We start from the raw sequence: 23,037 nt of genomic DNA on the forward strand, positions 1-23,037 counted from the left end.
GATGTGTTCTACAAAGTCGTAGTACATTATTTTATTCTATCATCAATAGTTTTCGCAGGGCACGCGATGTAAAGAATATTTCAGGTAATTTTTTTACACCTTGGGTTACATTATTGGGGCTATATTAAGGATCCCTAAATGTTTTCAAAAAAGATGATAGCCTATATCACTCGGGAATAGTGTAGTAGCTTCCAAACAGTGAAAGAATTTTTCAAATCGGTTCAGTAGTTTCGGAGCCTATTCAATATAAACAAACAAACAAATCTTTCTTCTTTATAATATTAGTTTAGGTAAACACCCGGACAAAGAGCTAACAAACCTATTCATCACACGAATGATTGCCCGATGTGAGAATCGAACCCAAGACCCTTGGCGCAACAGCCAGAGCCGCTAACTACTGCACCATCGAGTCAGTCATGTGTACATGCCGAGCTAATAGAAGGGTGTTTTATAGAGGAAGAGCGGTGACCGTGTTAGAAAAATTAAAAATACCGGATTTCCTTTCGATAAAAGTTTCATTTATCTAGCTTTTTTTTTAAATACAAAATTATCACACAAGCTCTCCTAGAACGAACTCAATTTAATTTCTTTAATTACAATACATTACATATTTACAACATTCCTAATAGACTAATAGGATCCGAAGGTGATGTCGTGGAGGGGCGCAGCGCCACCCTGAGGCAAAGAGTATTCTTTCAAGAGCTGGTCCAGCATGGAGAACGGCTGGCTCTTCTGCTGAGGGAACTGGTTGGCTGTAGTATAGCGTTGTTGTTGTGGCGGTGAGGGAGCGAAGTCCTGGGCTGGAGCGAAGGACTGGAACTGAGGGGCTGGTCTGAAGTCCTGCTTCGGGCGCGGTCTGGGCGCTGGCTCGGGTTCGAAGAAGTTGTTCTCTACAGGCGCCGGGGCAGCACCAGAGAAGAACGCCGGCTGTAGTTTCAGAAATGTGATTATTTGTTGAGATTGTAATACATATCTTATACCTTTAAACGAGCAATTACACCAGGTGGGCTGTGAGCTCGTCCATCCATCTAAGCAATAAAAAAAAAACATCCGTAAAAACCACTGTAGATTTATATATTAGTATAGATGAATAAATGCTGGTTTCATTGAGTCGGTAAGAAAAACTTTATATTGAAGGTCAGTGCATAAACCTGTGGTCCACTATTGAAAGCATAAGCTCATTAGTACATAAGCATAAGTAATTTTATGAGCTCCCATGGATATATACCATAGTCCTGACTATTCATTGTACAATAAAGTACTGCTATCATTTAATATCAAGTCTATTATAATGCAGGCTTCTAATCGTCTGATCCTGGTTCGTCACTTAACCCACAGTCATAGCCCACTGAGTATCTCGCCGGATCTTCTCAGTGGGTCGCGTTTCCGATCCGGTGGTAGATTCTGCGAAGCACGGCTCTTGCTAGGGCTCGTGTTAGCAACGTCGTCAGGTTTGAGCCCCGTGAGCTCACCTACTAGTTAAGGTTACGCTGAAATAACCTCTCAAGGCCATCAGCTTAAGTAGAAAAAAAAAGAAGGTTCGTCTCTATATCGATCTACTAACCTTAGGTGGAGTCGGGGCAGCAGATTGTTCAGGCCGATATTGCTGTTGTGGTTGGGGGGGCGGTCTGTACTGTTGCTGAGGTTGCGGGGCCGGTCTGTATTGTTGTTGTGGTTGGGGTTGTGGACGAGGGGCGGGGGCGCGGTACTGGGGTTGTGGTTGCGGTTGGGGACGGGGTCGCGGGGGCGGTGCAGGCGCGGGTTCCTCGTAGTCATAGTCTGGTTGTGGAGCCGGGGCTCGGTACTGTGATCGACCTCCCTGATGGATCAACGTAAACAGAATCAGTTTGATTTGACAATAGATTAGGTGTAGATCTTGTAAATTACGATTCATTTAATGGAAGGTAGTAGCTTCACCTTGAAATTTTTGACGTCCATAAGTGAAGGCTGTGAGCGAGTTCCGCAATACTGTCTACATCAGTTTCCACCTAATGTGTGAGGTCCATGAAACTGCGTTCTGCGTACCCACTTTTGCGGCTTGAACCATGCTTTTGACGCACGCTTTTGACGAGGTTTTGATAACCATATGCGTTGACGTATACCATGAACATTTCAGGCCGTTGTGGCTCTAATTCCGTTTCGGTTAGTGTAGTTAGTGTTAAACTAAGCATACCATAACGCGTCAAATGACCAGATTTGAACCTTTGCATTGAAAATGCACGTATCATGTTATTGCTTTTGCACATTTGACGTCATGACTTTTTTATATTTTTTATTGCCTTTGTAGGCAGACGAGCATACGGCCCACCTGATGTTGAGTGGTTACCGTCGCCCATGGACTTCAGCAATGCCAAGGGCAGAGCCAAGCCGCTGCCTACCGCTTAATACTCTCCACAAGCCTCGTTTAAAGAAGGACATGTCATAGCGCTCGGGAAACACCGTGGAGGGGAGCTTATTCCATAGCCGGATGGTACGTGGCAAAAAAGATCTCTGGAAACGCACTGTGGATGACCGCAGTGGCTCCAGGTAGTATGGATGAACTCTACTCTGGTGGCGGGCGGTGCGATGGTAAAAACGAGACGTTGGTATCATCTCGAACAATTCCTCAGAGCACTCCCCATGGAACATGCGGTACAAAATACAGAGGGAACCGAAGTCCCTCCTTCTTACCAATTAATTTACAGCTATTAAATTTTAATTTTTTGGTTTTGTTTACTTTGAGTAATACTTATTATGTAGCGTTATCTACCCGCTATGGTAGAAATAGGTACCAGTAAGTGTTGATATGATTAGTGTTAAATAGCAATACAATGTTTATGAAGCCAGAATCAGGAGTGGTTGTCTTGTCAGCTGGGGTATTTGTAGTTGGCGTGTGAAACTGAACATTGGGCCCGTACCTGCGACTTCCCGGGTCTGAGTCCCTCGTCCCTGGTCGACTCGTCGACGAGGGTCGGAGGCGCAACGGTGATGCCCTCGCCGGCTGGCTGGAATCCGTATTTGTTGGCGCCGTACTCAATCACTCGTAGCTGGACACAAACATGTCGTACAATAAAACCATAACGGATACTACTACTACTACTGTTAAAACTATGTTTACGTCTTATTGTCGGGACGGGTACCGGCGACGGCGAACCTTCGGCGCGCACTGTGCGGTACCGTGGGTTTCGTGGAGTCGGAGTGGTGGAGCTCGATGGGGTTTACTCGGTAGTCGGTTTTGCGGAGTAACTCTTGCGTGGCTGACGCCGTGCAGCGCCTCGCGCCCCTTCCTCAGGGCGTTGTCTCCCGACAGGAATTGGAAGAAGAGGAGGACCCCGGTCTTCCTTTTCTCCCTCTCTTTCTCTAGAGGTTCCGGAGTCTGACATAACCCGGTCTGTTACCGGGTAACCTCCCTCGACCGGGTATCCGTAAATGAATTCCCCAGCGTTAAAAAAAAAAGAGTTGTGGGTTCAATTTCTACATCGGGAAAACATCCGTGTGATAAGCAGATTTGTTTGCTCTTTGTCTGGGAGTATGCATGTCAGTTTCTGGTACCCATAGCATAGGAAATCCTAATATTAGCCCGCATGACCGGTCCTAATTTGTTCCCAGTTATTAAAAAAAAAACTCGCATATTTTCTTGTCCTTTTAATGATTTCCGATATTTGAGTCTACTATTATCAAAGCCGGCAATGTGACTTTTGGACAATTATTGGTAAATCAGAAAAACGAATTATTGACTTTGTATTCTATTGGCAGTCACAAAACTCTTCTGAACGACATCTTAGATAAATAACAGGTTAAGTATTAACCTTTATTTAATGCAGGTTTTGAACCGTATTCTTTGAAGGAGACGATTATATTCAAATCAATCTGTATTGACATATCAATATCATTTTTTTGTCCAAATGCACAGATTGCCACCTTTGATAATAGACGACTCATTTCGAATTATTTACAGTATTCATAGTCATGAACGTCTAAGTTGTTATACGTTGACACTTCAATATCGCACTAACTACCTATTACGGAAATAATATAACTATATAGCTGTATTCGCTCGCTTCGTTGGGCAATTAAAATTAACATTATTATTTATTGCCATTATTATTAGGGAGTCCAACACTCATATTATAAATATTAGCCTATCCATTAAGTATATGTATTTTCTACATGGGTACCAAGTTTCAAGTCAATTGGATGCGTTAATGGAACATCCGTAAAAACCCCTGTAGATTTATATAAATACTAGCGACCCGCCCTCGCTTCGCTTCGGAAACATTAAAACACACATGAAACAAAAAAATAAAAAATATTTTTTTTTTTTTAAAAGTAGCCTATGTTCATCAGGGACAATGTCGGCTTCTAATGGAAAAAGAATTTTTCAAATCGGTCCAGTAGTTTCGGAGCCTATTCGAAACAAACAAACAAACAAATCTTTCCTCTTTATAATATTAGTATAGATATAGATATTAGTATAGACTACAGTAAAAACACGAGCTTAAACCGTAAGAATACTTTTAATTACTTCAACGAGTCGTGAAAACCGGGAAAAATATAAATTTGTTCCTTTTTTTTGTAACTAGTGGATGTTGCCTTTACTGATTCTTACTTACATTAGCTATTTCCAACCTTAAGTAATCATAGATTTCCCTTAAGATTTGCAATGCAGAATCATATTAGCTGATGACCTCAAGTGTAACCTACCTTGCCAGTGTCGTCCTTGTATCCATACTTGCCCTTCACGTCACCCGCTTGCGATTTAGTCTCGATCTTGAAGGACCCATCGGCGGCTTCATAGCCATAAGTGTAGGAGCCGTCTTCGTTGTGTCTGCGAAATTTAAATTCGAACCATAAACATTAACAAGTGGAATGTGGAACTTAACCACGCTTTACTGATACTTTGTTTTAATTAATTTTCCTAATGAACTCCTATTGTCCGTTGATAACATTAAAAAACACGTAAAAAGCGAACCATAATACTACAAATCTTCATCGCAATCGGATAAAGGGCTTAGAGACGCATACGACACAATATTACACCGGAGATTGCTGTGCACAAACCAGCGGTTTCAATCCAAGGTTAAAAATGATTATTAGTGAATCATCCCATTTCAGAAGGGCAGGTCAGCGTAATCCCAAGGACGTTATCTCTCGAACTGGACGTTGACCAGTAAACCGCATAGCACCATATAGGTTGTGAGCTCGTCTGAACGCCTAGGTTAATAAAGAATACATTGTTATTAAGATGCCATTATTATTAAGTTGATCAGCTTGACATATTGCTCTCCTACCATTTCATAATCTAGAACACATGATGGTTAATGTTGATTAATGTTGCAGGATGGAAACCTTTTTATTACCTGTTTATCTGTTTCAGTATGGGCACAGGCGTGGAGACCTCTTTAGGCTCAGTGGCTATGTATCGAGGGGCGCGGTCCTCATTGTACTGTGCCACCGTACACGCGATTAACCCCAGAAACGCCTGGAACAATAAAAATCAGAGCTTAATGTTGGGAAGTTGTTTCGCGAGCTAACGCTGCCCTCTTACCTCATCCAGGTTATCATCGAAAACTATAGAGGAGTGATTTGGTCAATTCAATCCCTAGAGATCAAGCATAACTATACTTGAGACCTTACAACTTATCTCAATGTGGGTGGCGCATATTTACGTCGTAGATATGTATGGGCTCCACTAACCACTTAACACCAGGTGGGCTGAGAGCTCGTCCACCCATATAAGCAATAAAAAAAAAAAAGAAAAAAAAACATCCCAATACGAAGGATGATCCGGTTATTCAACAACTATTGCTAAAAAACAATTTTATAACGTTTGTAGTTAGGCATTTTAATATACACACATTTATTGTTTTGCATAACAAATGCGTTTATGGGATATAAAAGTTCTTTTTTGATCCAGTAATTCTTAAGTTTATAACCACTTAACACCAGGTGGGCCGTGAGCCTGTCCAAAAGATGACTGGGATTGTGTAGTATCTCCCATACCAGACGATTTAAAAACGCAAGGCCGATCTCGTAACATTACTAAATCATGGACTACGTCTAAACATAACATTTTGAGCAGTTTTCGCAAATCGTATACATATTTTTTAATTTTACATTACTTAGATGGGTGGACGAGCTCACAGTCCACCTGGTGTTAAGTGTTTACTGGAGCCCATAGAAATCTACAACGTAAATGCGCCACCCACCTTGAGATATAAGTTCTAAGGCCTTAAGTATAGTTACAACCCTTCAAACCGAAACGCATTACTGCTTCACGGCAGAAATAAGCGGGGTGGTGGTACCTACCCGTGCGGACTCACAAGAGGTCCTACCACCAGTAATATTAAAAAATACTTTTACGATTTAATTTCATTTTACGATTAATTAGTATTAATTATTCGTTTTATATTAATTAGTTCGTCTAAACATCTAGTCGCAATAAAAAGTCCGCGCTTGCAACGAGCCGTTTCATTGCCGAATTTAAATACAAGTTGTATTCGTTGGAATGTAGACCAGTTACGGAACAGCGCTACAGCATTATGACAGCACAACGCCCTTGTTAAAGTAAATGGGTCTCGAGCGAAGTATAATAATATTTCGTATCGCACGTGTTTCGGTAACGAATAGAGATTGTTAATTTTCGATTAGGCTGTGTAGACCCCGAAAACATCTCGGGCGGCCGAAAAAAAAAAAAAACTAACGGTCTAATTGATACAAGCGGCCCGCTCCGGCTCCGCTCGGGTCTTTAACAAAAATTTCAACGATATTTGACGTTGTTTTATTTAAAAAAATAAAAGAAAATCAAAGTAAATAATAATCTGTTCTACAAAGTCGTAGTACATTATTTTATTCTATCATCAATAGTTTTCGCAGGGCACGCGATGTAAAGAATATTTTAGATAATTTTTTACACTTTGGGTTACATTATTGGGGTTTTAGTGAGGATCCCTAATATTTTTTAATAAAGATTATAGCCTATGTCACTCGGGAATAGTGTAGCTTCCAAACAGTGAAAGAATTTTCAAATCGGTTCAGTAGCTTCGGAGCCTATTCAATACAAACAAACAAACAAACAAATCTTTCCTCTTTATACCATTAGTATAAATCATGCTTAATAAGTACGTTGTTAGGAAATTGGCGGCTATGGCATATGTATGCGAAAGTAATTTTGTCCATTGTTACGGTTTGACGTGATAACGTCTGAATAAATCGATGAGCACCGACTGCACGCACGAAAAAGTGTCACGTTCTATCTGAGCCTGAGCGTATAAGCGAGAGCGCGGAACAAGCGATATATCCTCCTGGCTGAGCCTTTGCTCGCCCACCTGTCCTGGTGGAACTGGAGAGGCCACCGGGCCACCAGTAAACCTTCAGTCATAAAGAAAAAACAAGCTAGCAAGATATAGGCACGATCGGCCCAAGCGTTGGCTTGTGACACATTTATCTCTTTTCTCGCGTGACGTCAGAGCTATTATCATGTGAAACTATCGCCCGTAAATGGACTTTACAGACAACCAATATTTTTTAAGTACACTAACGGCCGTTTTCAATAACCTATCTATCCCTAGTTTCGGTTACTAAAGATAGACAAATCTATATTTTTGTCCTTACTTACGTTCCAATAACCTATCGACGGGCAGCAGCTCCTATCGGATTTATCTATCCATCGTCGGGAGGACGGATAACCTGCTAAAGATAGAACGCTCATACAAATCGTGCTTACTTCCGTTTCAATATGAGTTTTAAGTAACTCTCCGGTAGGCAGCGCTATCTCTAGTATGGGCATTCGCTTATCTGTCAAAATCGGCCGGTTACATGTTTATCTTTCGAAAGTAAATCGCTATAATTTAATAATTGTTTCTCTTCATATTGGCATATTGTAGCAGTGATGATAGTGATATGGAATTATTTCAAATGATAATGGATTGTGATGCAGATAGTGATAGTGAGGCCGTTATCATATGGTTAGGAAAATAAAGATCGTCTGAATTACATGGCGAAGATCAATAATTACGAATTTGACTATAGATTTCTGAGCAAAGGTGTTGTGAATGAATTGATTAATTTAATGAGACCATATTTGAGTGTAACGTCAAAAAGGTAAGATAAATTTTAACCATAAAAGTACTCGTTATTACAACTTATATTTGTTTATAGCAATAGCAAAATTATACCAAATTTTTGTTGTGTTACAAAATCACACTCAACAGGAATTCTATAATACTGCTGGATTCCCATGGTGCCCTAAATGACATTCATATACTAATACAACCTGGTAGGCTATTTACCTTCATTCTTATTACACACTAATACCTCTACATTTTATATTTGTGTTACAGATTCAAATATAGGAGAGGAATTTAGAAATAGAAAAAGAGTATTTTGAATGTGTAATTTGTGTGCAATGCATCATTGATGTTTCAAAATGTTGTTGCTTGATGGCCTGGGTCTACTCATGATACAACTATAATTAACCATTCCGATTGAAAAGGTATTTCTTATTTATATTACCTTATTTATATTATTATTATTATATATTATTATTATATTTTTATTTATTTATATTATATATTTAGGTGTTTATATGAATTTAATATGACACTATTATAATAAATTATCTACATATCATGAGAACATTGATAACAAGGTGGACTTGGAAATTGCTATTTGCTTGCCGATATAGGCTATCCCCACAACCCTATCTTTTAACGTGATTAATTAACCCACATACTCAATCGGAACGATTTAAAATGAATCACATATTAAAACAAGAAATACTATAGAGAGGTAATCTTTTTTTTAGTTAAGAGCTTGTTATACTGTATTGTAAAATAATTTAAGCGAATAATGTATAATTTTCAGATGCATTGGTGTTTGTAAAAGAAGACTCCCTGTATATCATTGAAAAGTAGATTAAAACTAGAAAATATGCAAGCTGTTATTATAGCTGCCATGCTGCATAATATTGTCAGAAGTATGAATTTAGAAGAATTAGAATCAGAAATTTCAGTCGCAGATACATTACAGGAAAATAATATAATTGTTCATAACAATTTTTCAAAACTTACATCTGTAATACAACTATGTACTTATAAATAATTGCTTCCAAAGATAATTTATAAAATAAACTCCAAAGATAATTTGACTAATTTTTATTTTCCAAAATGATAATTACATGGTAGTTAGTACATGCAAGATATTTTATTTAGAATTTGTACATATACTTAAAAAACTATCTAACATAAAATTATTATTGCCTACTTAATTTATGAAATTTAATATTCCTTTTAAGTAATTTTTAATTTTTTAAATTATCTAAATCTAACTTAACTTTTGCTACCCTTTTCTTTATTTTCCAAGTCAAGTCTCTTTTTTGCTATTAGATATTCTGCTAATGCATTGTCCCTATGCTAGCCTTGCATTTCTTTTCTTCCATCTTGTTTCCGCTTGGCTGTAAAAGTGTTAAAAATATTATATGTGACCTACAACAATGTGCATGCTTTATCCAAAATTTCATCTGCAATCCTTACCACCTCCAGCCTGTAACAAAGAGCATAATTATTTCAAATACTACGGCAACCTGAAGAAAAAATCATGTTTATCAATGTGTTATTAGAGACAAACAATCAACTAATTATACTAACCTTACTAAGGTTCTTTCTTATGTTGCCGTAGCGTTCTTTAAGTTTTCCCATTTTAGTCGAAGCTGCGATGGAGTTCGTGGGAAACGACGAATCGACGAATTAAAATCATTTACAAGGGTTTGCCAAGCCTGCTCCTTCAATTTATTGTTTGTGGCATTTGTTGCCTTATTATTGAAATGTTTTTTCGCCGCCACAAGTTCTGCTAGAATCATCGTCTCATCTTTTGTCATGGGTGCTGCCTTTCTTGACTGAAAAAGATATATTTTCTAAACTTGAACTCAAAGTTTTCAAAGTAAAATTATTATTATCAATGTAGTTCATAGATACTTACAGAATTCATTTTATTTCACTGTAGCTCTTTAATTATAAACACACTTAGAATTATAAACGAAAGTTTTAAAGCGTTTTGGAGGTAAGTCATCATCTAATATAGTAGGTAAACAATAGAAAAACAAACAAAAGAAACTGATCACTGCTTATTGGCAAACGGACTGTCAAAACGTTTCGTTTCATAATTTAGACTAGGATAAAAATAGCAATACGTCCAATTTAAAAAAATCTACATATGTTTTTATTACTTTTTGTTATAAACAAATGTGTTTATGATAGTCTACAATATGCTGGTTAAATTATAGTTATAATTTAGAATAAAATAAAATAAGTCTTGATCCTGATGTTGTTTCGTATTTGTAGTAGAACGAAACGTATCAAGAGGCTCGGATAAATCGGAGGGAAGAAGCTATCTACTGTTGGTTAAAGAGAGATAGCACTTATCCGTAATTGTGAAACGCAAACTAAGGATAGATACGCTCTTGCTGATATTCGGAGATAGCTATCTATCCGAAAACTCAGATACGTTATTGAAAACGGCCGTAAAGCGATTTTGACGAAATTCGGCCTAGAAATAGATTGAAGTTGAAATACAATATACGGATAACTGATATGAAATACATATTTATTTACTGTCTACTATAGCCCATTGACGTCACGATGAAAGTGAGCACGGATGTCTGCCGCGGAGCAGTAATGAGTTTCAGTGACGTCACGCACCAATGAAGGACCGTCATGTTAAGAGTCAGCACTATGCTTTATAAAATCTAATTTTGTTTTCTGGGAATATCCCAATAGCTCCATATAGTGGCCGTTGTTAGATTGTCACCTAATAATGTGTGAAAGTGTAGCGTGATAATGCAAGCGCAGAAAAGCTAGGATTTTCAAATGAGCTGGACTGGTGGTAGGATGCCTTGAGAGCCCCAAGATCTATTTCTGCGGCGGAGCACCAACGTGTTCCGGTTTCAAGATAGGTAGCTTTTTATTAGAAGAAGTAAGGTTTTTACTGGTGGTAGGACGCCTTGTGAGTCCGCATGGTTAGGTAAGTATAAATGAGGCCTTATGTCTCATAGTAAATGACGAAATTCACTAAATGCTCATGAGTTCCAATAACGATTTAACACTAGTCCGTAAGTAAGTGCCCGCTCATCTTGATATATCGCACTCGCAATAGGCCGTTCGCCTCTTAAGCTGGAATGCATGTTTGCAAAAATAGGCAGAGCTGTCAATACTCTTCCAGGCTTACCAGACGGCCTACTACCAAAAATTACGCTAATTTATAAATATTATGTGTTTATTCCTATTGCGTGGAAGTTACCGTTTAAGTACTTATTTCCTAAAAAAATATATTGATGTGAGCCTGTGGTATTTGAACATTGGCACCGTTGCATCGCCCGACACGAGTTAACTGAGCGTCTTATCCTTTAGGCCACGACGGTTCGGAACTACGATTTCATTCGTGAAATTAGAGCAATATTAATAATTTCGAAGTTAAATAATGTCGTAACTTCACGCACAGTCGCGTTACAGTGTCAAGTTATTGTAAGGATATTTCTTGCGAAATACGCAATGCTATAGTGTAATGTATATTTAGAGATACAATACATCAATTCAGGTGAATTATCAGTTAATGTCCTCAAACAATTTTATCTAATTACTGGTATGGTAATTACTGGTGGTAGGACCTCTTGTGAGTCGGCGCGGGTAGGTACCACCACCCTGCCTATTTCTGCATGAAGCAGTAATGCGTTTCGGCTTGAAGGGTGGGGCAGCCATTGTAACTATACTTGGACCTTAGAACTTATATTTCAAGGTGGGTGGCGCATTTACCTCGTAGATATCTGTGGGCTCCAGTAACCACTTAACACCAGGTGGGCTGTGAGCTCGTCCACCCATTGAAGCAATTAAAAAAAAAAGTAAAAAATTAATTTTATCCACATTTTTTATGTCGCTTCAGATTGTTTTCATGTCGAGAATTTAAATATCAACTTCACAATCGGTCAAAATACAGATATTTAGTATGTGTTAATAATGAAATTCTGTGCGCTTATAAATGAAAAGCTTAATATTGAACTAGCCGGTGGACTAGCTCACACGGTCGCTTAGATTTCAACTGGAACCAGAATGCTTAATGTGAATTTTTAAAGTTTCACGATAGGGTAAAGGTTAACCAAAATTTCTATACTAATAAAACTGCATACAAATTTGAGTGAACTTTTACGCTATCGAGATCGTTAAAACACTCGCATAAGCACAGTGAGCGCACAGACGTGACCACGTGTATTCCGCACCTTAAGACATGAGGTCGATGTCTCAATTGCATTGCATAACGAATGTCCATTTAGATCGTAACGCAAGCCTGATTCGCTTCAATATCAAGGTTGCATTACCTGTCTTATATAAAAAAATCGGTTGTCTGTAAAGTCGGTTTACTGATGATATTTGAACGTGACAACGTCATAAGAAACTACTGATGGAATGGTGTCATTTTTCAATTATCGCAATTATCGTTGCTATAAGCAATTGACACCACATTCACTTTTCACTGAACTTCATACTTGACGAAAACATGTAAATGTATTATTGTATAGCAGCTGTCCACGCGGATGCATCGCTCACTCAAGTAGGAGAGAGACAGATGTCGAACGCTGCCGAACGCGGAGGCCGATTGTGCCTCTTTGTCGCTCGTTGCGCGCTCTCGCTTGCACTTCAAGCCTTAAATGGAACGCCACAGAGCGAGGTAACGCCGCATGAGGCATGTTTTTTCGTGCGTGCGTCGATGTCTCAATTGTATTGCATAACGAATGTCCATTTAGCTTGGAACGCATTCCTGACTCGCTACAATATCAAGGTTGCATTACCTGTCTTATATAAAAAAAGACCAACTGAACTACCTCTTTTTTTAGTCGGTTAAAAAATACAAATTGCTAAGAAACGGTTCTGTGTTAACCGACAAGTATTAATTTAAATTAAATTTCCCAACAATTATGCCTCTTAGAGCCTCAAGTACAAACGCTAAAAACTTGATTCGTCGTAATATGAATCTATTATATAAAACACGTATCTTTTCATTGCCGATAGGTTGTGGTACGAGTTGGATTATTACAAAATTAAAAAAAAGTTCTCGTCTTGTTTCGACTTGCCGAAGCTTACTCGAAATTTATACGGTGAAGTTGAATTGAGAACTTGAAATATTTTCTGTATGAATACAATTTGTTTCTTGGGAGATATAGCATTTCTTTAGAATCACATACACAATGACATATCAGAGATATATAAAATAATACGTATCCAGATAAAAACAACCCGAATGGTAAACCGTCGACGTCGCCCAAAGCACGTCATTACAGATCCTCCTGATCCATTAATGGTGCTTTTAGGCACCACAAGCACCGGTCACCGTCCTCGTCGAACCCGTCGCTTGCGACGAAGGGCTCGACGAGCGAACTAATCCATAGACACAGCCCACTGAGTTTCTCGCCGGATCTTCTCAGTGGGTCGCGTTTCCGATCTGGTGGTAGATTCTGCGAAGCACTGCTCTTGCTAGGGTCAGTGTTAGCAACTCTCCGGTTGAGCCCCGCGAGCTCACCTACAAACGTTAGGGCGAAGCTGAAATAGCCCCTCAAGGCTATCAGCATAGGTAGAAAAAAAAAAAGACAACTACAACACATACTTCATATTATGAATGAAATGGAATGATATGCGTTTATTTCAGGCAGCTTAAGCCCATAAAATTTCACATACAATTACATAATATTTAAATCAAAATACTATAAAGTTAAAATTACTATTTATCAGAATTATTAAAAATAAAAATAAACAAAAATGAAATGAAATCAAAAGAAACTGAATCAAAATTGGTATTATTAAAATTAATTATTTTTAGTAAATTTAAAAATTATTATTAACATTATTAAAATTAGTATATTATTAGTACTGATTTGAAATGCTAATCGGAATTTCGCTGTGGTAACGATTGAGGTCACTAACCACTTGACCTATGAGACGAATATGACGTTGATGCTTTAACAATCATCCATTGAATTTTCCTTTTCCCTACCTAATCGAAGAGATACTGATGAGATACTGGTGGTAGGACCTCTTGTGAGTTCGCGCGGGTAGGTACCACCACCCTGCCTATTTCTGCCGTGAAGCAGTAATGCGTTTCGGTTTGAAGGGCGGGGCAGCCGTTGTAACTATACTGAGACCTTAGAACTTATATCTCAAGGTGGGTAGCGCATTTACGTTATAGATGTCTATGGGCTCCAGTAACCACTTAAAACCAGATGGGCTGTGAGTTCGTCCGCCGATCTAAGCAATAAAAAAAAAATATGCGGAAGAAGGCCCAGAGGAAGAAGCCAATGCTCTAATCGGACCAGATACACTCTACTTTCATCACTTCGGTCCACTATGTCATCCGCATAGCCGAGGATAGAGAGGGCTGACGCAAGATAGTCCAGGTGAAAGCTATTGAAGCAGGCCAAACCCATCAGCATTGAGGATTATCAACGCAAGGAGGAGAGACTTAATCGTTGGTGGCTAAGGGGCTATTCTACACTAAGCGTAAATTATTTTTGATATTTAATTTGTACAGCCAATATGCCAACAGCCAACAGTGACGTCATTGTTAAATATAGCGCGGTCTCTGTCTCTAATCAACATGCGAAATATAAAAACAAAACTCACTCAAAGATAATGTCAATGACAATGTTACATTGAGTTACGCACTTGCAGAAAAGAATGTGAAAACTCAGCTAGCATTCAATCAGGTTTATTCCAGATAAAACCGGTTCTTGGTATTCTTATTTCCTAGTGGCTGTGGAGGTGGACCACTGTTACGGTTTGCACAAAGGGCCGCCTGTCGGAAAGCTTGTATTTAGAGGCCACGGGCGTTAACGTTCACAAGTAAAGGACATTTCATATAGACAGCTATTTAATTTAGAGTTTTTTAATTTTTAATATTGCTTAGGTGGGTGGTCGAGCTCACAGCCCACCTGGTGTTAAGTGGTTACTGGAGCCCATAGACATCTACAACGTAAATGCGCCACCCACCTCGAGATATAAGTTCTAAGATCTCAGTATAGTTACAACGGCTACACCGCCCAGTAAGCGAAAATATTACGTCCTCTACAGTATGAACAGACCTTTACATTAAAGAAACTTGTAATAATTAATATCGGTTACCGACTGCCGAGGTGGACAGCCCGTAACTCGATTAGGACTTCGAAGGCGGATGATAGGGCGTTGGGAAAATGTCAACACATGTAAAGTGTATGTACAATTATAATAATAATAATAATAATAATAAGCCTTTTATTTCATGCAAATAATGGGTTACATACACGTTTCAAATATGAAGAAGAAATTATAAAGAAGAAAAGAAAAAAGAAAAAAATTAAAGAAGAAAATATAATAGTGATGCTGTTAACACTTGTTTACCCCTTTCTCCTTCCTTCTCTCATCCCTCTTCCCTCCCTCCCCTCGTTTGAAAAATTATAAATATAGATAGTGCTTTTAAAAAAAGTTTATAGTGTGTCAATATAAAAGTTGTACGTACAATTATGGTTCTGATAAAATTTACAGTTATGCGTATCGATCTATGCGAAACAAATGGTTTTTTTCTTCATTTTTTATTGCATATGAAATGTAATGAAATGAAATGAAATGCGTTATATTTCAGGCAACTTAAGCCCATAAAATTTCACATGCAATTACATAACATCTAAATCAAAATACAATAAAATTAAAATTACAATTAATCAGAATGACTAAAAACAAAAACAAACAAAAAAGCGAAATAAGCAGTGCCTTTGTACATAATTTTCCTATTACTCTGTAGGTACTATGTCTTCTTTTTTGTGTGTACATAAATAAATAAATAAAAATGAAACCAAATCAAATGAAACATAGACAGGTGAATAAGCTCACGATCCACCCGATGTTAAATGGTTACTGCAGCCCATTGCTATTATACTCTTTTCCAATTACGAAGTCCCATGAGACAGATGTTAGTATTATGTTATCGTGTGCGTGAATTAATTGTATAATGATTTAGATTGATTGTGTGCTTTTTAAATAATGTTTACGACCATGAACAAAAAACGATTATTATTTCAAAATAGCTGACCCGGCAGACTTCGTAGTGCCTCAATCAATTTTGTAAAAAATAAACTTAAAAAAAACAAAAGGAAGCCGTCCGACAGGGGACACATCAAAGAAAAAACAAAATTGTTTGTTTTTATATAATTCCGAGCATTTTCATATTTATTCACCTTTTAAACCTTCTCTGGACTTCCACAAATAAATAAAGACCAAAATTAGCCAAATCGGTTCAGCCGTTCTCGAGTTTTAGCGAGACTAACGAACAGCAATCCATTTTTATGTATTTAAATAGATTATGCAAAACGTGAAGAGTTACGTTCTAAGAAGTGTCAAAAGGGACTTCGTAATTGGTTAAGAGTTAAGAGTTAAGAGACTTCCGCTACCGACCTTGAGTTTTGCGGTGTTTGTCTCAATAATTGTATACCTAGTGATCACGCCAATTATAGTTTCTGCGGATTTAATTTTTATTCCACGATGCTATTCCGTAATTCCTTAATTACTAAAAAAAATGATATCTCTGCCTGCGGGATTTGAACCCTAGCACAGTCACATCGCTCGATACTAGTAAGCCTCGCGTCTTATTCTTTATGCCACGACGACTTAGGTTATACAAACATCAAGAGCATAGTCCAAAAAGGATTCTTTCTAAACATTTTTTTCAATTTGTACAAAAATTTACTAACTACTTGTTATATAAAAACAATAGTAACGGATATTGGCTGAGAGCAGCGTTTCCGTGTGTTCTTGGAGGAACTCTCCTCTAGTGACGGGTAGTATGATAGCAAAAGGTAAAGTCATGGGTTTATCTCAAACAACTCCTCAGAAATGTACAATAGTTGGCATTATTATGTTTTTTTACAAACCAATTGATGGTCCATGCGGTTTCTGTGATATAAGTTGATAAAAAGGCGCTGTTATCTGATGTTCAAGACATTGATTGATTTGACATTCGCGATCTGGACGTGTTTCTATCTCGTATGCATACAAAGCACAAAATAAAATATATTTTAATGCCGTTACAACTAGAAAGCTTTTACTAAAATTTAATACGACAGCAAGTTTTTTTTTTATTGCCCTTCTAGGCAGACGAGCATACGGCCCACCTGATGGTGAGTGGTTACCGTCACCCATGGACTTCAGTAATGCTAGGGGCAGAGCCAAGCCGCTGCCTACCGCTTAATACTCCATTAATGTCCACAAGCCTCGTTTGAAGAAGGACATGTCATAGCGCTCGGAAAACACCGTGGAGGGGAGCTCATTCCATAGCCGGATGGTACGTGGCAAAAAAGCCCTCTGGAAACGCACTGTGGATGACCGCAGTGGCTCCAGGTAGTTTGGATGAACTCTACTCCGGTGGCGGGCGGTGTGATGGTAAAAACGTGATGCCGGTATCATCTCGAACAATTCCTCAGAGCACTCCCCATAGAACATACGGTACAAAATACAGGGGAACCGAAGTAGCTCCGAAGACCCAGAGATTCCAAACGATCAGTGAGAATGGAATTATCGACAATCCGAACGGCCCTCCTCTGTATGGAGTCAAATGGAAGAAGCTGGTATTTGGGAGCCCCGGCCTAGAGATGGGAGCAGTACTCCACGCGAGGCCGGACTTGTGCTTTATAAAGCAAAAGCCTTTGTCCAGGCGTGAAGTACCGCTTCGCTTTGTAAGACAAAATACAGGCTAATTATTAATATTAATTTCATAAGAATGATTAATAAAACCGTCATAGAGTTGGTGATTTCCGTTTCATTATTGGCCAAGCTCACACTGGCCATTTGAACACAATAGTTGCTAATAGATGATTATGAAAGTGAAGTTGTTATACGTAACATTGTTATTGTGGAATAATTATTGATTGCACTACTACTAGGATAACGGCAGCTTCGAGAAGCTAATGGTGACTGGCAAGGTGGACGGTAGAAAACCACGAGGTAGAGGCCCGATACTTTAGACTGACCAGATCCGCACTACCGTCGACACCACAGTGCACGGGTCCCGAAGAGCATCACCTGTTGAGGCTCAGGTCGCGGTTGGGGACATCCGCATTGAGGTTGGGGTACCTCAGGGGTGTCTCAACCTGATTCTGAGCATTGTGTGACCTTTCGTTGATATCGTTCAGTTGTTGTGCTTACTCGGCACATTACGACGGCTGCTTATTCGCCTCTCACTTGAGATGCCTATTATGGTGAGCCTGCTGCAGTGGCCTCAGAATGTTGACACGGTTAATGCCAATGGACAATCGAGCAGTTGGGTAACGGAAACACCGTACACCCCAGCCTGACCCACAGTCTCCTAGGGGTATAAGTCAGCGGTGTGGTCTGGCGAGCTTCGGATAGTCGGCTGATTGAGAGTCTTTTTTTTTTTTTTTTATTGCTTAGCTGTGTGGACGAGCTCACAGCCCACCTGATGTTAAGTGGTTACTGGAGCCCATAGACATCTACAACGTAAATGCGCCACACACCTTGAGATATAGTTCTAAGGTCTCAGTATAGTCACAACGGCTGCCCCACCCTTCAAACCGAAACGCATTACTGCTTCACGGCAGAAATAGGCGGGGCGGTGATACCTACCCGTGCGGACTCACAAGATGTCCTACCACCAGTAATTACGCAAATTATAATTTTGCGGGTTTCATTTTTATTACACGATGTTATTCCTTCACCGTGGAAGTCAATCGTGAACATTTGTTGAGTACGTATTTCATTAGAAAAATTGGTACCCGCCTGCGGGATTCGAACACCGGTGCATCGCTTCAACACGAATGCACCGGACGTCTTATCCGTTAGGCCACGACGACCACTAAAGTTGAAAGTCGAAAGAGTCGCAGAAGTCGTAGGTCTGACGACCGCTAGACTGGCGTTCCACAGGACCAGGCGGGAAGAGATGCAATCCCCATTAAGCACGTCATCTTACCACGGTGTTATTGTTGGTTTAATTGCGACGTGCCCCAATTACCGCTTGACCCAAGAAGCCCTTCGTAATATTTTTCTGGTAAACGTATGAGCCCGCTGTCAATAGTGCTCAATATACAGTGATAATAGTTGAGCTAGTGCCAAAGTACTACAAGGCTAGTGTAGATTCGCGGTAAGCCTTCCGATCCGGAAGTAGATTTAGCGAAGCACTGCTCTTGCTAGGGCGATAGTGGTAGTAATTCTAATAGGTTAAACCCGTGAACTCACCTACCGGTCCGTGTGAAGTTGGAATAGCCCCTTAGGCTACCAAAGAATAGGTAGGGGAAAAAAAAGGCTAGTGTACCAAGAATTTAGCTTTTTAAGCTCTAACACAAATCTATATATTAATATGTGAAGCAAAAACTTTGTACCCATTTTTACGAAAATTGCACGAACGGAGGATTATGAAATTTCCCACACTTATAGAGAATATAGAGAGGGAGTGCAGAATGCTAATATTTTATTTAAATTATGCATTAATAATACATTAAATCAATAAAAAAACATTACACACACTACCATGTATTTGACACACACACATATTTAAACGCTTTGTTTACTGTTAAACTTTTGTTACTGCATAAAGTCTGTGGTCAAATTGACAATAGGTTATTATTGTTACCTAATCTTTAATATTGTTTGTCTATAGTCTAGTTTTGGCGAAATCTGTGAACAGAAGCATAATAATGTTCAAATTTATTATTTCAATTAATTAAAGTCGAATTTCTAGTACGGGACCAATAGTTTATAGAATAACTGAAAGCATATTGGCACCGGCCCAGTCTTTAATCAGAGTGGGGATTATCAAAATGCACGCTACGACCCGACCGAACGCAATGGACGACCCAAATGCGAATTGAATGTTGCACAGTTATATATATTTTTTTGTAATAAACTAAAGTATAGTAAATAGTTCTTGCGTTGCTAGCAACATGCGCAATTAGTGTGCGCAACAGCTCACGGTAAGGTTATTAACACGTGCTCAATTAAAATATTTCTGGTTATGTATTCGGTAAAACTATCTGATCGAGAAATGTGCCAGTTATTTGTAAGCGCGTCACTAGACATCTGTCTTCTTTTTGAAATTCGCGACAGAAACAAGAAGTACAAAAATATTATACTTTACTTTTTTTTAAGGCAATAACCGATTACCGGGGCTATTTTCACACTTCCTCTGATATACTCATAAAATTAAAATACATTAAAATACCTTATATTTAACTCTACGCGATCATTATAATAAAAATGACACAGATCTTAAATTCTTTGTCTACTAGTTTTATGACGTATTGGTTAGGTAATCCTTTGGAGTATGTGCCAAAATAATAGAGTGTGAAATTTTTTATTTAATTTTTTTTATTGCCCTGGTAGGCAGACGATCATACAGCCAACCCGATGGTAAGTGGTTATCGTCGCTCATGAACGTCAGCAATGCCAGGGGTAGAGCCAAGCCGCTGCCTACCACGTTTATTTACCGTAATTGTATTAATGTGAACACTGAACACTTTGGATCCCTTAGTATCTTTCTGAGATTCACATTTTTAATACGCTTTTATTAGTTTCAGACGTATGTATGTAACGGAATCTTTGAACATGATTTTGATCCCATTCAAAACGTCGGATTAACTTGAAATTTGGTATACTTATTAAGGACCGATGACAATTAAATATTTAAACAAAAATTTAAAAAAAAATGATTATTTTTTTAATTCAACTAAAAAATGAAAAATAAATGATATTTTAAAAAAAACTAACAAAATACGCTTTTATAGAAAATCCAACTAAAAAATATATTTTTTTAATAAATTTGAATTAAAAATATTGTAAGGAAAAATTCTTTTATTGTAAAAAAAAGCGTGGGGTGCATGGTATCAGTAGTCATAAACATTTTATGAAAATATATGAATAGAAGGGTTATTTTGATAATATCCTGAAAAGCTCTCCACGCTTTTTTACAATACAATCATTTTTTCTTACACTATTTTTAATTCAAATTTATTAAAAATTTATTTTCTATTTTTTAGTTGGATTTTCTATAAAAGCGTATTTTGTTAGTTTTTTTAAACTATTATTGTAACTGTAACTGTAATTTATTATTGATTTCTGAACTATTTAATGGATGTTATTATACATATAAACCTTCCTCTTCAATGACTCTATCTATTAAAAAAACCGCATTAAAATCCGTTGCGTAGTTTTAAAGATTTAAGCATGCATAGGGACAGAGAAAGCGACTTTGTTTTATACTATGTAGTGATGTTTTGTTATCACAGAGTACTTTGAAGTTATCACAGTCGAAGGTATCATAATTTATTTATTTATTATAAAAAAAAAGAACACAATATTCCTAACCTAAAAGTACATGTTATTATCCGCAACATGCTTCGTCAGAAGGTATTGTCTTTATCAAATGTTTTACCGATTCGCTTTTAATCATCCCTATTACAAAACTATTTTAAAACACTATACAATTTAATACAAGACAACTGTACCGAACTTTAAAAGTAAATCCAAAACGCACTTACAAGGAAAGAGCACTTGACATTTCAAACATATTGTAACACACTGCATAAAATTTATATTCTTTTTATTTAAAATAAAACAATATTTAACGTACCAATCTTGCAAATGGCGTCATGTTGTAGTGTAGAAATCGCGCCGCGGTCGCTACCTCCTTATATAGCCGTCGCTGGGGCGGACCTTTCACTGCAGATATTAATATTAGGGGGTGTTTGAGATCAGCACCGGCCATAGGATACGTATACGGGAACTCCACGCTCACCAGAGAGGATTCAAGGAACATGACTCCAGAACTAAACAATACTTGATTGCATTAATTACAAAAAGGTTTTTTTATTTATTGCCCACGCAGGTGGACAAGCTCACGTCCCATTTGATGGCAAGTGGTTACCTATACATTTTATATTACATATACATTAATAACACCTTGGGTCGTCCCTTGCCTCGAGACAAGGTCTACGTTTTAATAGTACAAGGCTGCCCCACCCTTCATACCGAAACGCATTACTGCTTCGCGGCAAAAATAGGGGTGGTGGTTCCACTAACATAAACAAAACATGATCGTCACGACCCTCAGCAGTAAGGAAACGACTAGTAGCATCGAGGTGCTTCATGCATGCCTGGTGGAAGATTTCCCGGGTATCAACTTGACGCCTTTTTTTTTTTTATTTATTGCTAGATGGGTGGACGAGCTCACAGCCCACCTAGTGTTAAGTTGCTGGAGCCCATAGACATCTAAAACGTAAATTCCGCCGCCCACCTTGAGATCTGAGTTCTAAGGTCTCAGTATAGTTACGACTGCCTCACCCTTCAAACCGAAACGCATTACTGCTTCACGGCACGAAGGCAGGTAGATTTGCTGACATGTAGGCAGTAGTTCAACTATGTCTGGCTCCATACGTATCGGTGATCACATACTCGCAGCACCAGGAGGTCCATATCAACGCTTGAAAGGCAAACGTGACTAAGCGACAATGCGTGAACTTTACAGTAGACTAATTTAAACTTGAAATACCTGAAAAAATTCTATTTTAACGAATCTAGCTGTAGGATTGAAATGATTTTAATAGACCTAGAAATATTATTTTTTTTGCGCATCGAATATGGTTATTGCCTATCATTTATGTATAAAGCAGTTATTGTCGCTTAGTCGCGTTTGCCTTTCAAGCGTCGATATGTACTTTCAAAGACAAAAACTTACAAGCTTAAAACATATCAATTGAAGTGAAAATTCGATTGATATTTCCGTCACGCGTGTATATGTCTGGGTTCATTTAAATTAGATTAGAGAAGTTAACATACGCATCACCGTCTTATGTTGCGGGTGAAAGTTGGCGTCATAAAGTGACAATGAATCTAAACAGTCTCATCCCGTATTTAAGATCACACACATACTTAACAGGGTAAGTAAGGATAGAATCTCAGTTTTAAGGTACGGTACGAAGAGCTTGTGTACAATTTAAGAACGGATCTGTCTGTGCTACGCGATGGACATGACATACTTAGT

The 23,037-nt window shown here is 38.3% G+C and overlaps 1 protein-coding gene and 2 long non-coding RNA genes across 3 annotated transcripts; 1 reads left to right on the forward strand and 2 right to left on the reverse strand.

Moving 5' to 3' along the window:
* Nucleotides 1–496: 496 nt before the first annotated feature.
* On the reverse strand, nt 497–21,759 carry CPR54 (cuticular protein RR-1 motif 54). The gene is made up of 6 exons (XM_028175205.2): nt 21,628–21,759; nt 5,340–5,461; nt 4,684–4,807; nt 2,898–3,026; nt 1,565–1,819; nt 497–927 (listed from the first exon to the last, which is right to left on the reverse strand). Exons 1-6 carry the CDS (start codon nt 21,646–21,648, stop codon nt 631–633), a joined length of 948 nt encoding a protein of 315 aa, XP_028031006.2. The 5' UTR covers nt 21,649–21,759; the 3' UTR covers nt 497–630.
* On the forward strand, nt 7,515–9,066 carry LOC149501722 (uncharacterized). The gene is made up of 3 exons (XR_016323970.1): nt 7,515–8,082; nt 8,322–8,473; nt 8,845–9,066. It is a non-coding gene; the product is annotated as an uncharacterized LOC149501722 (long non-coding RNA).
* LOC149501723 (uncharacterized) lies at nt 9,120–10,460 on the reverse strand. The gene is made up of 3 exons (XR_016323969.1): nt 9,958–10,460; nt 9,627–9,874; nt 9,120–9,522 (listed from the first exon to the last, which is right to left on the reverse strand). It is a non-coding gene; the product is annotated as an uncharacterized LOC149501723 (long non-coding RNA).
* Nucleotides 21,760–23,037: the final 1,278 nt, after the last annotated feature.

Source organism: Bombyx mandarina, chromosome 12 (assembly GCF_030267445.1).
Source record: "Bombyx mandarina strain Sakado chromosome 12, ASM3026744v2".
Lineage (NCBI taxonomy): Eukaryota > Metazoa > Arthropoda > Insecta > Lepidoptera > Bombycidae > Bombyx > Bombyx mandarina.